Genomic DNA, 14,891 nt, shown 5'->3' with positions numbered 1-14,891 from the left:
GGGCACATTGCCTGCAGATATTTTTATTCTCCCGGCAAAAATACTGTAAGTTACAACTAAGAATTTTTTTTTAAGAACCTGATGATATAATGAGCTACATAATTCCAATAAACTACCAGGAAATAAAAAATCCAATAATTCACTCTTCACTATTGATACCCAAGCAGACACTGAATCATTTTGGAGTTTAATTTTACACACAACAGACAGGAGCACAACTTCCTAACCTAAAGGTAAAGGGCAGTGGTAGCTAAGATAAACAAAACTTTAAGGTGTCTAATAAATCGCCCCAAACTTATCTTACACACAGTGATTCTTATGTAGCAGGCCAAATTTTATTCCTGAAACAGGTAACTTCCCAGAGAAAATACAGCTTTCATGAAAATCACAAATCACTATTTACTACTATCACAAACATTAAAGATGTTTCCTATATACACATATAAACAAAATCAAAACAGATTATTATATTAAAGATATTCCACGTGCTGTGATGAGCACTGGGTGTTACACGTAACTAATGAATCATTGAACACTACATCAAAAACTAATGATGCATTTACTATACAGTGGCTAACTGAACATAATAAAAATAAATGAATGAATAAATATACTCTCTAAACAGCTCTATTAATCCTATGCCAAAACAAACAAACAAAAACAAAACAAACTTGTGTATATCTCATACCACACACAAACACTGAATTTCAAAATCGATCAGAGACCTCAATGTAAAACTGAAAGCCATAAAACTTCTGAAACACAGAAGAAAATTTTCATGACCTGTATTAGGCTAAGATTTCTTAGATGTGACACCAAAAGCACAATCCATAAAAGAACAAATGGAAAAACTGAACTTCATCCACATTTCCAAAGATACTGTTAAGAAAATGAAAAGACAAGTTATGGACTAGGAGAAACTCTTTCCAAAGCATACAACTGAATGCTAAAAACTCAAAAATTAAATAAAGGAACAACTCAATTTTTTTAAAAAGGAGGCAAAATATTTCACCAAATCAGACACACAGATGGTAAATAAGCACATGAAAAGATGCACAACGTCATTAGTCAGTAGAGAAACGCAAATGAAAACTACAATGAGATACCACTACACACCGACTAGAGGGTCTGAATTTAGTAGGCTCAACCATACCAATGTTAGCAAGCACGTGGAGCGACCACAACTCTCACGCTGCTTCGGGGAACGTCAAATGATACAAACACTTCGAAAAACAACCTGACAGTTCTTTTTAAAAGTTAAACATAAATCTATCATATGATGTAGCCATTCTACTCCTAAGTGCTCGTTTATCTAAGAGAAGTGAGAGCATATGTCCATATAAAAGCTTATACATAAACGTCCGTAATAGTTTTATCTGTCATGACCAAAAACTGGGAATAATTCCAATGTCCATCAATAGGGGTAAATGGATAAATGAACTGGTATATCCACATAATGGAACACCAACCAGCAAAGAAAATAAACGAACTATACACAAAAGAGAGACGAATCCCAAATAATTATGCCGAGTAATAGAAAACAAAAAAGACCACATACTGCAGGAATGCGTTTATCTAACACTCTAGAAAATGCCAACTAACATATAGTGACAGAAAGCAGATCAGTGGTTAGCCGAAGATGGGGTGTGTTTTGGACTGAGTTGTGTCCAGAAAGATGTGAAGTCCTAACCCTTGGTACCTGTGAATGTGACCTTATTTAGAAAGAGAGTCTTTGCAGATGTACTAAGAGAGGTCACACTGCATTAGGGTGGCCCTAAATGCAATAAACTGCTAGGTACCCTTATGAAAAGAGGTAAATCTGGATGCAGGCATACAAACAGGTGCAGAATAAGAAATAAACCTTGGCATTTGTCCCTGGTTCCTGACACAGAATTCCTAAAATCCTTGAAGTTTCCGGAGTAAGAGACATGATAGGAGTATCTTTTGTTCTAATATTTGTTCTTTGCCTCCAGTTTGACACAGAGCCCCTAAATCCCTTAGAATTTCCTGGGTATAGGAGCATTTTTTGTTTTAATGAGGTGACTCTTGGTGGGGCCCTAGATACCTTCAGGATGGGGCCTGGTTGCTAGAAAAACCAAAGCTTGATTAGAAGCCTGGAACTTCCAGCTCCATCCTCCCAACCTCTGAGGAGAGGGAGAGAGCTGGAGATTGAGCTAATAATTGATCATGCCTATGTATGACAACTCCACAAAAACCCTCAAATGACGACGTGCAGAGAGATTCTAGGCTGCTGAATACACGGAGGCACTGGGAGGGTGGAGCACCTGGAGAGGGCCTGAAGCTCTAGGCTCCCCCACCCCCACCCCCACCCCCACCCCCACCCCTTGCCCTATGCACCTCTTCCATTTGGCTTTATTATAAACGTAATAGCAAAGAAAGTATTGAGTTCTGTGAACCATTCTAGCAAATTACTGAACCCAAAGAGGGAATCATGGGAACTCCCCAATTTACAGCCAGTCAATACAAAGTACAGACGACCTGGTACTTGGGACTGGCTTCTGAAGTGGTGATGCTCTTGTGAGTCCCTAACCTGTGGGGTCTGATGCTAACCGCGGGTAGTGTCTGTCAGACCTGAATTCAATCGTTGCACACTCAGTTGGTATCCCGAGATCTGGAGAACTGGAAGCTTTGAGGGAAAAACCCACACATTTGGGGTCAGAAGATCTGTGTGCAGAAACAGATCACAGAAGGCCATGTGAAGACAAAGACAAAAACAAGATGGAGATGATGTGTCTATAAGCCAAGGGAGAGCCAGTTTTTCCGGCTACCATCAGAAGCTAGGAGAGAGGCCTGGCCCAGATTCTCCTTCAGAGCTTGCAGAGGGAACCGACTCTGCTGACAACCTGATGCTAAACTTCTAGCCTCCAGAACCATGAAAGAATGCATTTCTGTTGTTTTAGACCACGCTGTGTGTGACACTCTGTTACGGCAGCCCTAGGAAATCATACAGGGGGAAGCCCTACAGGAGCAGGACTTGGCAAAGCAGCGCAAGGAAATCTGGGGGGATGACGGGTATGTTCACTCTCTACATTGTGGTGTTGGTTTCACAGGTGTTAGAATATGTCAAAACTTCAACTGGACACTTTAAATATGCAGTTTATTGGATGTCACTTACACTTCAATGAAGGTGATTAAAAAAAAAACCACCACCTCTGGGACGGGTTCAGCTATCCTGGAGCTGTTTCTGATGTACTCACAGAAGAAACAAACACAACTACCCTGTAAAGCATCCTGTCTCCTCAAGTGTGCTACGAGGCACCTGTGGTACACACCCCTTCCCTAACGCTCCTGGACAGGTTCCTGCTAGCACAGTGGGATTAAAATACTCACGTATCAGAATAAAACAGGTCATACTCTTACATAAAATGTCATCCAACAAAACTAATTTATAATTGAAGACAGCAGACATTGTATCACATTACAAAAAGCATCTTCAGTCTTTTCTTTGTTCAGGCTTGCATTTTAACATGTACTGTTTCAAAAACTTACTTTAAAACTAAATGCAAGTTAGCAGAGAGCCGAGGATCTGTAAACTGTGTTGTTCTGTTGTTATGGTCAACGAAATAAACTCTGCCTGTTGCAGTATTACGGATCTCCCATCCAGGAGGCAATGGACCAAGCTCTTCACAATTGATGTTGCTAAGATCCCTGCAAAAACAAATATAAAATAAAAAATACCTCATTGCTGAGCCTGCTGGGCCAGGCAAGTGTAAATGACACAGAACAATTCCATGAAGTCTGAGAAAATGTATTGTTTCAGAAACCTGAGATGTTCAGCTAGAATCCTTAATTCCCAATGGTTTAACAAACTTGCATATTCAAAACCCAATTCATAAATGGCTCAGGAACTTATCACATAGCCTACATTTTTAGTAAGTTCATTCCTGGGCTTTAATGTAATACAGATTTTAAATTAATTAAAAGCAATCACAACATTTGCCAACATAAACTGTGCTTCAATACTTGTCTGACAAAATGTCAATGACATAAGGAATGAAATGTTTTCTACAATTTCCCTTCAATTATTACTTTCATTATTACACCATAAAATTTGTGTAAATAAATGTTCACTCCATATTCATCTTAAACTCTCCAACAAAGCAACACTGGAAATGTTATTGAATTTAGAAACCCTGAAAATAATCACAGTACGTATTTTAAAGGAAAACTGTTCCACTTTGAATTTTGAAAGTATAAAGCTTGTGAATGAAGAACCTTTTTAAGACACCTAAGGAAGAATTCTCTAAAGCTTACTGCTACAGTAAAAAAAAAAAAAAAAAAAGCAGTAAGACTTTTAATGGATCAAAGACCACTGTTATTGTATTACACATTCTTAAAATACTATCATATATAAACAAAGATTTACAGAACCTTACAGAAAACATGTCTAATGTAAACTTAAACTGTAACAATAATAATGATTAATCTCATGTTTTCAAAGTTAAACTAGAAATCATGTTTTAAAAGTTAAACTAGAAAAAGATTTTCCTGAAATAACCTCTTCTTGGTCATGGTGAAGCATAATAATGGACACATCTAAGCACCCACAGATTTGTTGAAACAATGATTTGACTTCTGCTTATAGGTGCTTCAAGACACTCTGTTACAGAAAAACTAAAGCTTAGAAAATACACTGCTAGTCTCAAAAGAAGAGAGAGAAAAAGTTCCAAGAATCCTCCTCAAATTAAACAAAAACAAAAAACCCATGGCTGGAGCTGGTACTGACGGCAGGCAGGCAGGCAGGCAGGCAGGCAGAGGGGTAGGGCTGCCAGAGAGTAGTTGTTAACTGGGAAACTCAGCCCCAGGCCAGCAGCAAGTTTGGAAAAGGAAATCTGGAACTTCCCCACTAAGCTGAGAACTCAAAGGGAAGATGAAATGATTCCAGGAAAACTTCCTAAATTCCCACTTTAGGTCCACAGAACTCCAACCAGTTAAGATCAAACAAACTCACAAAGATCACCACACACTCCAGAAAGAAAAGTCATGATGACTGAGAGTGAGTGGAAACAATAAACCACAGAATTAGATCCCCAAATACTGTCAGAGATCACACAGAACGGCTAGGATATGCAACGTTTCAAAAAAGAAGGAAGGGAAATAATTACAAGGACAAACTATCAATGAGAGATTAAGAATGAACAGATGGATTTTTTAAATGGAATTTTTAGAAATGAAAAGTGATTACTGAAATCAAAGATGAATAATTCTTTTGACATAACGCAGAATTTGGTTTTATTCATTTTATTTAGAATTTTATAAATCTAGTCATATGTGGGAGAGCTCTGAAGAATGGGTTAAAAGAACAGAAAACTGGGGGGCGCCTGGGTGGCACAGCGGTTGAGCGCCTGCCTTCGGCTCAGGGCGTGATCCCAGCGTTGTGGGATCGAGCCCCACGTCAGGCTCCTCCGCTGTGAGCCTGCTTCTTCCTCTCCCACTCCCCCTGCTTGTGTTCCCTCTCTCGCTGGCTGTCTCTATCTCTAATAAATAAATAAAAAATCTTTAAAAAAAAAAAAAAAAGAACAGAAAACTGGAAGCAATCTTTATGTCCAATTAGGAAATGATAAAAGAAAAATGGTATGTTATATAGCCATAAAAATACAGATCTGTACCACAAGACCACAGAGTCAGGGTGAAATATAATGAATAACAAGGCTTATCACTGTTCTAAAGAGAAATGCAAAAGATGGCAAAATGGGACTTCTCAAACAAATCTAAGTTTACTGGATATCTTATAAAATTAAAGTGTCTGAGTTACACTATTTTATAAATGTCTTTAAACAGTGATGATATTTTAATATAATCTAAATATTCATGATTTGCTTTGACAAAAGACCCTCCAAACAAAAGGCATCTTTACTTAAAGGATCCTCCAAAACAAAAGATATGATACACATTTTTACAGTAACAATTTGGAACATAGAGACTAAAAAAAATAATCCAGAGCACTATTTTAAAATCATTATTTAATACTCAACATAAAATATTCTTAAAACTTTATAGAAACCCTTTAATCACAAATGAAAAACTGACCTGTTTCCTTAGGAATAAGAGAAACATGACCAACAGTGGTGCCAAAACCTCCCTCAATTTCAACTTCTGATGCCAGTTTACATACTATTCTTTCAACAGATACCTCAAGATCAACTTTCCCACTATTGTAAATCATTTAGTTCAAAACTATTTTTTTCTATACATTTCCTGCCAATGATTTTCAATTATTTTATAGAAAAGCTCATTATTGACCTACAATTTGATAGACACTTCTTTTCCTAATTTATTAACAAAACTCTTGTTTCTAAAAGTTAGGCCCTTAGTTTTTGGGTTTTTTTAGTGAGCTTATTATTAATAAAACCAAAATTTTTATTATTATTAAAATTATTAAAATTATTATTAAAACCAAAATTTCCTCCCCACTACTTTTTAAACAGTTTATATTATCAAGAAGCAGACATGGCAACCTTGATACAATAATGAATGACTGCACATTCCTCGGTTGCCACCCTCAAAAGATTCTAATTAAGCTGTATCACAAAGTAAAACATTACATTATAATAGCTTCATTAATAAATATCAGTTGTCCCTTGAATAATACAAGTTTAAAGTGTGAGGGTCCACTTACATGCAGATTTTTTACAGAACAGTACTTAAGTATAAATGTGTCTTCCCTTCCTTAGGATTTCCTTAATGTTTTTTCTATAGCTTACTTTATTGTTAAGAATACATATGTGATACATGTAACATACAAAATGTGTGTTAACCAACTGTTTATGTTATCAGTAAGGCTTACGGTCAACAGGGGGCTATTAGCAAAGTTTTGGGGGAGTCAAAAGTTACACAGATTTTCAACTGTGCGGGTGGTCGGTGCCCCTAACCCCTGCATTGTTCAAGGGTCAACTGTAAATACAGAGTATCAAAGCAATCCAAGATCAGCCAGTCACATCTGGTTCTGATTCAAACGCAAGGTCTTGACAAGCAGAGCTCCGACTATAAGCTTTAGTCAGAAAAAGATCTCTTCACCTCCATGGTCTTTTTTTTGGAGGAGAAGAATGGTGCACTTAGAACATAAAATATCTTTTGTCTCACAAAGGTATATATGCAGCTTACCAAGTTGATTAAGAATTTAAAATTCGACCTTTTTTGTAGCTTCAACTGAACTACTTATTTTGCATCTGTTCAATAACTCAAAAGAGCTAAACCAGTGTTTGAAAAACTTATTATTTGATATTAAAATGTATCAAAAATTATGTTTAATTACCAAAGTGATTTTTTGTGTCATTCCATCTTCTTCAACTTAAAAGTTAGCTGACATTTGGGTTAGTAAATGCATTCAGTAAGGCCTACAGTTTAAATGTACAAGTTCTGGTATTTAAAAGCAATTTAATTCATGAGACACCACAACCAAGTAAGGTTTATTCCAACGGTGCAAGACTGGTTCAGTATTTGAAAATTGATCAATATAATGTCATATTAATGGAATAAAAGAGAAAAATCACATGATAGTACCAGCTGGTGCAAAAAAAAATGACAAATGTCCTAAATAAATAAAATTTAATTAGGTTATTTCTTTTTTTTTTTTAAGATTTTATTTATTTATTTGACAGAGATAGAGACAGCCAGCGAGAGAGGGAACACAAGCAGGGGGAGTGGGAGAGGAAGAAGCAGGCTCCCAGCGGAGGACCCTGATGTGGGGCTCGATCCCACAACGCCGGGATCACGCCCTGAGCTGAAGGCAGACGCTTAACCGCTGTGCCACCCAGGCGCCCCAGGTTCTTTTTTTATATTAAAATGAAACTTTATTAAAGAAGACATAAAAGAACATTGAATACTCTCATATTAGGTTAAAATAAATAAGTCTTTTTTTAAAAAAAAGCCTATCCAAAAATTAAAATATCACTTTATTACCCTTAAAAAAGGGGGGGAAGGGATGTATGTAAGGTTTTTTGTTCTTCTTCAGGTCAATCAATTTTCAAATTCCTAAAAGAACCATGTTTTTACCCTGATTTTTTTTTTTCTTACGGGTGAGAGGGTAGAAGGACTGGGGGCTGCTTGGGGGCAGGGCACTGGGGTGAGACTGCAGAGAAATAGGAAGGCCTTTCTACTAAACGTCAACTGAAATGACTGTCACAAAAAGCCTAACTGTTACATAAACCACTGTAAGCTGAAGATTAAATAATCAAAGAAATCCTAGGTAAAACAGATATCCAGCGGCGTGAAGAGTATTCGGATATGTTCTTACCTAGGCACTCTTGGATCATGCCATGTGCTCACACCAGTCTGAGTATGTAAGAAATACACCTGACCTTGTTGTGTTGTCCTTTGTTCTGTAAAATTAAGAAACACTAATAATAAAAACATATTCAGAATGTCCAAATCAAAGACAGCTATAGACACTAGGATGATAATACATCAATAGTTAAATTCTCCAAATTACCAATCTATTGTATTACCAAAAAATACTTTATAAATCATTCTTTTTCAACTCAATACATCTTCTCCTGGAAACAATCTTATAAACGGTGATGAGGGTCAGAGGCCAGCTATCTGAAAGCCAAGTACATTTACAGTATGGCTCAAATACTAAACATGTTGCTATGGAAAACAGAAAACAAGATTGTCACAGTACCAATATTTCAACAAATAAACATGAAGAAATGACTTTTATTTGTCTAACAGTGGAGCCTGAGGGGGAGCAAAAGATAGCTCAGAGGAAGAGGCTAACCAACTGTGGGAGATTCTGCGAGAACTTGCAAAAACTTTCAAAAGGTCTGCAGGCTGGTAATGCTTGTTTATTATGCCTAACTTTATATTAAAACTTAAGTTTTCTTCTTGAGAGAAGTGTTTTCTCATGACTACCATAAGCTCAAACAAAGGCAAAAAAGATGGAATATGTCATTTTAAAAGGGGACTCACTCTATAGTCAAAAATAGACAAAGACACAAAAATAAGCAAGTTAGAAAGAGGAGGACCAGAGAACAAGCATGCATTCTGGGGAGAAAAAGGTCAAAAGCAAGAGAGTAAGGAAGCCAGGGCAAAAGGGAAAGAATCTGCGTAAAAGTTTCTTCAATGGTGGTTTTTAGCATTAATTGTGTTTTTAAGCAACAGAACCACTTGTCTTTAAACAAAATCAAATGAAAAATTCCAACATATAAAACAACTATTGTTAATATTTATTAGTATAAATTTGTTTATTAACCTATAATAAAGTCAATTTAAACTTTAAGTTTCTTAAAATTATAAACATAAAAATGTTTTAAATTGGTGACAGGTGACAGCTGAAATAATTTCAGCTTTCGTACCCACTTTACCCATAGGTTTTGGTTGTACAAAACCTGTTTTTAATCCAAATCACACAAATATTGTAAAAATATAACCACCCCAAACTGCTTGCCTTATAATCTCAATTAAAGAGAAATGACAAAAAATACTTTATTCTAAGGTCTGAACATTAATAACAGGCAAAGTTTACTAAGTGCTTTCTGTGTTGGAAACTGTGTCAGGCACTTCACATGAAACCATCACTTGAAAGCATCATTAATTTCACCATTTTATGGAAGATAAAATTGAGGCTCAGAGAAATTAAATAATGTCCCCAGTGTCACACAACTCATGTGTGGCGAAGCCAGGATGTAAACCCAGGTCTCTCTCCCTCCCAAGCCATGCTCTCATCACTGCGCTACTTAGGCTAACCTGTGCAACATAGCACAGTTGATGGATAAATTTTTTAATTAAAGAGTTAAAAATATATTTAAAAAGTAAAGCTAGAATCATGCATTTGCAGAACAGTTGAAAACATATTGTAGAGGAAAAATAAAACTCAAGTTACATCAGGCGATTCCCAATGTTGGTCATTAGGTGTCACCATCAGCCCAGATACGGTTTATCTACAGGCTGTTGGGAGGGCAGGGCTATAATTGCTTAGGGTAACCTTGGGCAGGAAAGGAGAAGACAGCTGAGTTCAAAGTATCTGCAAGAGTATTCACAAGTTGTGATTAATTTAGAAAGTTCTGTATCCAACTAGAAGATTCAAGTCATCTTCTACATGAAATTCTACAATTTAGGTAATTATAGAAGATTATAATCATTTTATACAAACATAGAAGTGACTAAATCATTTACAACAATAATCCACATCGTGCAGATAATCCAAAATTATAGACAATACAAAGATATAAATATCTTTAAAAGCATATTTCTGATGGCATTTCTAAATATGTAGGTCTAGAAAATTACATTGCAGATCTAACTTCAGATGACCATTATCAGTAACAATACCATCTTACCTTTACAGAGTGCCTATTTGCAACGAAGCTCACATTGTTACATATGCTCTTCACAACACCTCTGAGACAAGGAGAGGCATCATTCATCTCATTTCATTATAAAAGAGCAAAAGGGCTGAGGTTAAATGACTAGCCCAAGTCAAACTGCTGGTTAGGTAGTCCTCTACCACTTCAAGACTTCAGATTGGGGGATTTTACACATTTATTTTCATGTAGAATCCCTAAACCCAGATTACTAACTTCTTTAAAGCTGATTTTCTGGCCTTCTTAGCAAGCTGAAATCAGTAAGCCACACTTTATACTCTGCTAGTCATACCATAGCCTTCCGGTAGGTCTGGAGGAGTATGTAAATGTGTCCTGCTCATGTAATTTCTATGTCGCTGTGACCGGACTCTCCTCTCGGCCAGTCTGGGGTCTGAAGACTGTCCACATGTTGCACCATTTGTTCCACTAATTGGAGTGTTCTCATCAACAAAGCAGCTAAGAGGTCTGCCAGGACTTGAATATTCAGACGCTGGTCTATTGAAAAGTAACCAGGGAAAAAAAGTTACTCAACTATCAAAGGTAGAGTCCTCTAGACAATGTATGTACTGAAGGATCACAAGAAAATGGAATGATCAATACAAATATAATGATTTCAGGAACTCTGAATAAAAGCAAGCTTGACACCTCTAATCACCAAACAAACTCATGTGATAGGCTGATTGTCAATTATGTATTCAAGTCATTTTATACTGATTTTAATTACATTTTATATGAAATCCACATATATTTGTAGATGTGAGCACTAGTTCACAAAGCACTTCTTGACTTAGCCTCAGCCTACCTCTCGGACCTAACTTCCCACCTTTCTCCCATTCAGCCTCTGCCACGCTGACATTCCTCCTGTTCCCTGAACTTGTCAAGACTGTTTTACCTTTAGGGCTGGAAAGGAGTTCTTTCTCCCACCCAGAATGCTTTTTTTCTCCTACTCTCCCTAGGCCAGGCTCCTTTTTGTCATTCAAATCATAGCTTAAGCTTAAACATCTGAGAGGTCCTTCCTGACCTTCAATTCTAAGGCAGTCACCCAGGCATTTGATAAGTACATCACCTTACTTTCTCAGCATAGCAATTATTTAATTTTTTTTTTATCTGCATCCTTGTTTGTTTTCCCTTACTAGAATATTTATTGAGAGAACAAAGTCCACCTAGTTTGTTTCCCACTATATATATCCCCTGCACCTAGAATAGTGCTTGGCATATATATAAGAGTAGCTCAATAAATATTTATTGAATGAATAAAGAAGATGGTGTGACTCTTCAAAGAACTTCTGCTATACTGGTAGGTCATCCAAAACATAAGAGGATAATCAAGAGTTAATTTTTAAACTAACATTTACAACCACAATCAACTTTATATATGTGGAAATTAAAGTCAGTTTCATCAGTTAAATGAGTTAGAAGGAAACGGGACTTTGCCAAAGCACTGACACAAATACACATTTATTTACACTCAGATACAATAAAAATGGGTTGACTTCAATAAAATCCTTGGCAGTTTAATACCAGAAATGCAACTCTCAAACACGCATTTTTTAAAATGGCAACATGAGCTAAGCTTTTATGTGAGAATTTTAATATAAGAGGGAAAACTATGACTTAATGAGTTAAGCAATTAATCCCCAATAAATAAAAGGAGGTATAGCTTAGAGAAGCATTTCATGTTGTGTGTCTGGTGCCAGCCCTGCTCAGGGAAAGAGGGGTTGGGGGGACAAAACACTGAGTAGAGGCAGCAAAAAAAAAACCAAAAAACAAAATGTTGTTCTTACTTAAAAAAAAAAAAAAAAGAAATTCAGCCACTTATCCTATTTATTTTCAGTTACTTTAAAAAGTACCTCTCGGGTGCCTGGGTGGCTCAGTCAGTTAAATGTCTGACTCTTGATTTCAACTGAAGTCATGATCTCAGGATCACAAGAGTGAGCCCTGAGTCCAGCTGCAAACTGAGCACAGGGCCTGCTTGAGATTCTTTTGTCTCTCCCTCTACCTCTGCCCCTCCACCCCTCCACCCCCCTCCCTTCCCCGGCACATGTACACTCTCTCTCTCTTAAGATTTTATTTATTTACTTGACAGAGAGAGACTGAAAGAGAAAGAGAGCATAAGCAGGGAGGCTGCAGAGGGAGGGGGAGAAGCAGGCTCCCTCCCCACTGAGCAGGGAGCCTGATGTGGTGCTAGACCTGAGCCAAAGGCAGACACTTAATTGACTGAGCCACCCAGGCACCCCAAATAAATAAAATCTCAAAAAAATAAAAATAAAAAATACTTCCTTGGAGTTTCCAAAAATTATCTTGCATTCCCATGTCTTTATACATTAAGCTCCATGAAGGCCCTTCTGCCTTGTTCACTGTTACAGCATAAATGCTGACTAAGCATGGTAACTGGCATATACCCATTTGATGAACTGACTGATAGCTGTTACCACTACTCTGAAAACTTTTCATCACCCTTCCCTTACCTGGTTAAATTCTAACATTCTTCAAGATTTAATTCAGAAATTCTCCTCCTTCAGAGTTTTCCTTTGCAGGTTCTAACATCCCCTTACCTCCCACTCTAAGTTAGGTGCCCTCCATATGGTCTCAGAGCATTTGGTTCTTATCTTGATCATAGACCTTACTGGATGCAATATAATACTATAATCATACCCCGACATGACTGAACAAATAAAGATCCAGTATATATATTTTGTTACAGCCATTCTATAATGAACTCAAAAAAAATTTTTGGAGTCCCAGAAATAAGATGACTCCTCAACTCATTTAATAAATATTTATTAAGTACCATCACAGGCCCTAGAGCTACAATAACAGGATGACCTGCTAAACAATCTTTATTGAAAATTACTTTTGGAAATAATAATGGCACTTGCTGTAAGATCTACTGATCTTGAGCAGTATAAACCAAGAAAGGAAATCTGGTAAAGCCGACAGATAAACAGAAAGTGACGACTTCAGGAAGGCAAAAAGCACAGACCACGGGAAGACATCTGTATGTTCTTACCGCGTTGGGCGTTCCCATTGTGTAGTTCTTGTTATGTGGTTTAGATACTGGATTCTTCCAGAGGCAGTTCGCCTTTCTTCCCAGCTTAAATAAAAATTGAGAGATAAGGCATCAATAGGAAGGTGGATACAGAATGCTTTTAGTGCAATAACTGAGTCAGGAAGACATCTGTTGTTATAAATCAGGAATGACAACTGAAAAATCAATAGAATACCAAAATTTTTTTCAGCTTATTTTAAAACTGTACAATGTATCTTCTGGAATTCTGAAGCTTCTAGAATATTTACACTGAGGTGTGACTAATATTTTCCATCAGCCAAACTCAGAATTCTTCAATAATGTCAACACTCAATTAAATTATACTAATTTCTCCAGAATTAAGTGGGGGGGGAAAAGCCATACTAAAAATAAAAATCACACCTAATTTTTAAAATTAACATAAAAGTATATAAAAGCTTTTTAAAGCATTTAGCCTTCCCAAATTATTTTTTTAAAAAGAATGGTACTTCCTCCTCAGTAACTTTTTAATGAATGTAACAACAACAAAACACAGGTAAATGACCACAGAAATGTGGTAATGTTAATATCTCCACCAAAACCCTGGCAGAGGTTTAGGAGCCATAGAAAATAGGAAATAAAGAGATGCTTAAGAGGTCTTTTGCCCTGTGATAACAATTAAAGCACAAAATGTTAATTTTGTTAATTAAAGCACAATTAATTTATAAATTATATACATGTACAATTGTATTATAAAATGTAGACCAAATAGATATTTTTAAAGGATGTGATATAAAAACAAACGGGGAAGAAAGTACTATAAAGTAGAGCAAGCTTAGAATAAGCCTTACATTGTTGTGAGCTCTTAATGCTAATTATTTCATACTAAACTTCTCCTTCAAAATTACCATAATCTACGTCACATCCATATATATTAAGAAGCTAAAATAATCTATAAATAGACTTAAATTGTGGCATTTTTTTAGAGCTTAAACAAAATGAGCAAATACCCTGGCTTGGATGTAAAATTTCATATCAAAAATAATTTAAGTCAAAGTTCAACCAATTATATACTTTAAATAATTCACTGTATATAAACTACACCTCACTGATGTTAATTAAACATATTTTGAAGGTTAAAAATAAAATCAGAAAAGTGTAAGCACTAGTATCAAACAAAGATAGAGAGCAGTGATCAATAGTATGAGCTTTGGAATCGAGGCGTAAGTCTGCATTCCAGCTCTACCATTCACTATGCGGCCTTCGAGGCAAGTTTACTTAACTCCTCTGAGTCCTAGTGTTTTTAATCTATGAAATAAATGAGGGTGAAAACAGTAGAAGGAGTAATAATAGCAGCTATTTATTTATTAAGCACTTAGTATATGCAAAACATTGTGCTAAGTGCTTTACATGAATGATTTCATTTAATCCTCACAATTTATGGCATATATACTATTATTACAATCCTCTTCTATAAGTAAATATAAACCAATGCTTACAGAAGTTAAATACACTAATTAAATTCATAAAGTTTGTAAACAGAAGAGTAAGGATTAGAT

The 14,891-nt window shown here is 36.3% G+C and overlaps 1 protein-coding gene across 3 annotated transcripts in view; it reads right to left on the bottom strand.

Annotated features, from left to right (window-relative positions):
• SMURF2 (SMAD specific E3 ubiquitin protein ligase 2) overlaps window positions 1–14,891 on the bottom strand; it is a 116,800-nt gene that overhangs the window by 19,245 nt on the left and 82,664 nt on the right. For all 3 annotated transcript variants that reach the window (XR_006782790.2, XR_006782791.2, XM_045814604.2), the window contains exons 7-10: window positions 13,336–13,419; window positions 10,618–10,820; window positions 8,258–8,342; window positions 3,511–3,669 (exon numbers count right to left, since the gene is read on the bottom strand). Coding sequence is in view for 1 of the 3 variants with exons in the window: in XM_045814604.2 (XP_045670560.1) it covers window positions 3,511–3,669; window positions 8,258–8,342; window positions 10,618–10,820; window positions 13,336–13,419 (531 nt within the window). In the remaining 2 variants the exon portion in view is untranslated. The remainder of the gene's footprint in view (window positions 1–3,510; window positions 3,670–8,257; window positions 8,343–10,617; window positions 10,821–13,335; window positions 13,420–14,891) is intronic.

The sequence above is a fragment of the Ursus americanus genome, chromosome 23 (assembly GCF_024610735.1).
Source record: "Ursus americanus isolate L20-20 chromosome 23, mUrsAme1.1.p, whole genome shotgun sequence".
In the NCBI taxonomy this organism is placed as follows: domain Eukaryota; kingdom Metazoa; phylum Chordata; class Mammalia; order Carnivora; family Ursidae; genus Ursus; species Ursus americanus.
This window is presented reverse-complemented; position numbering and strand designations above follow the sequence as displayed.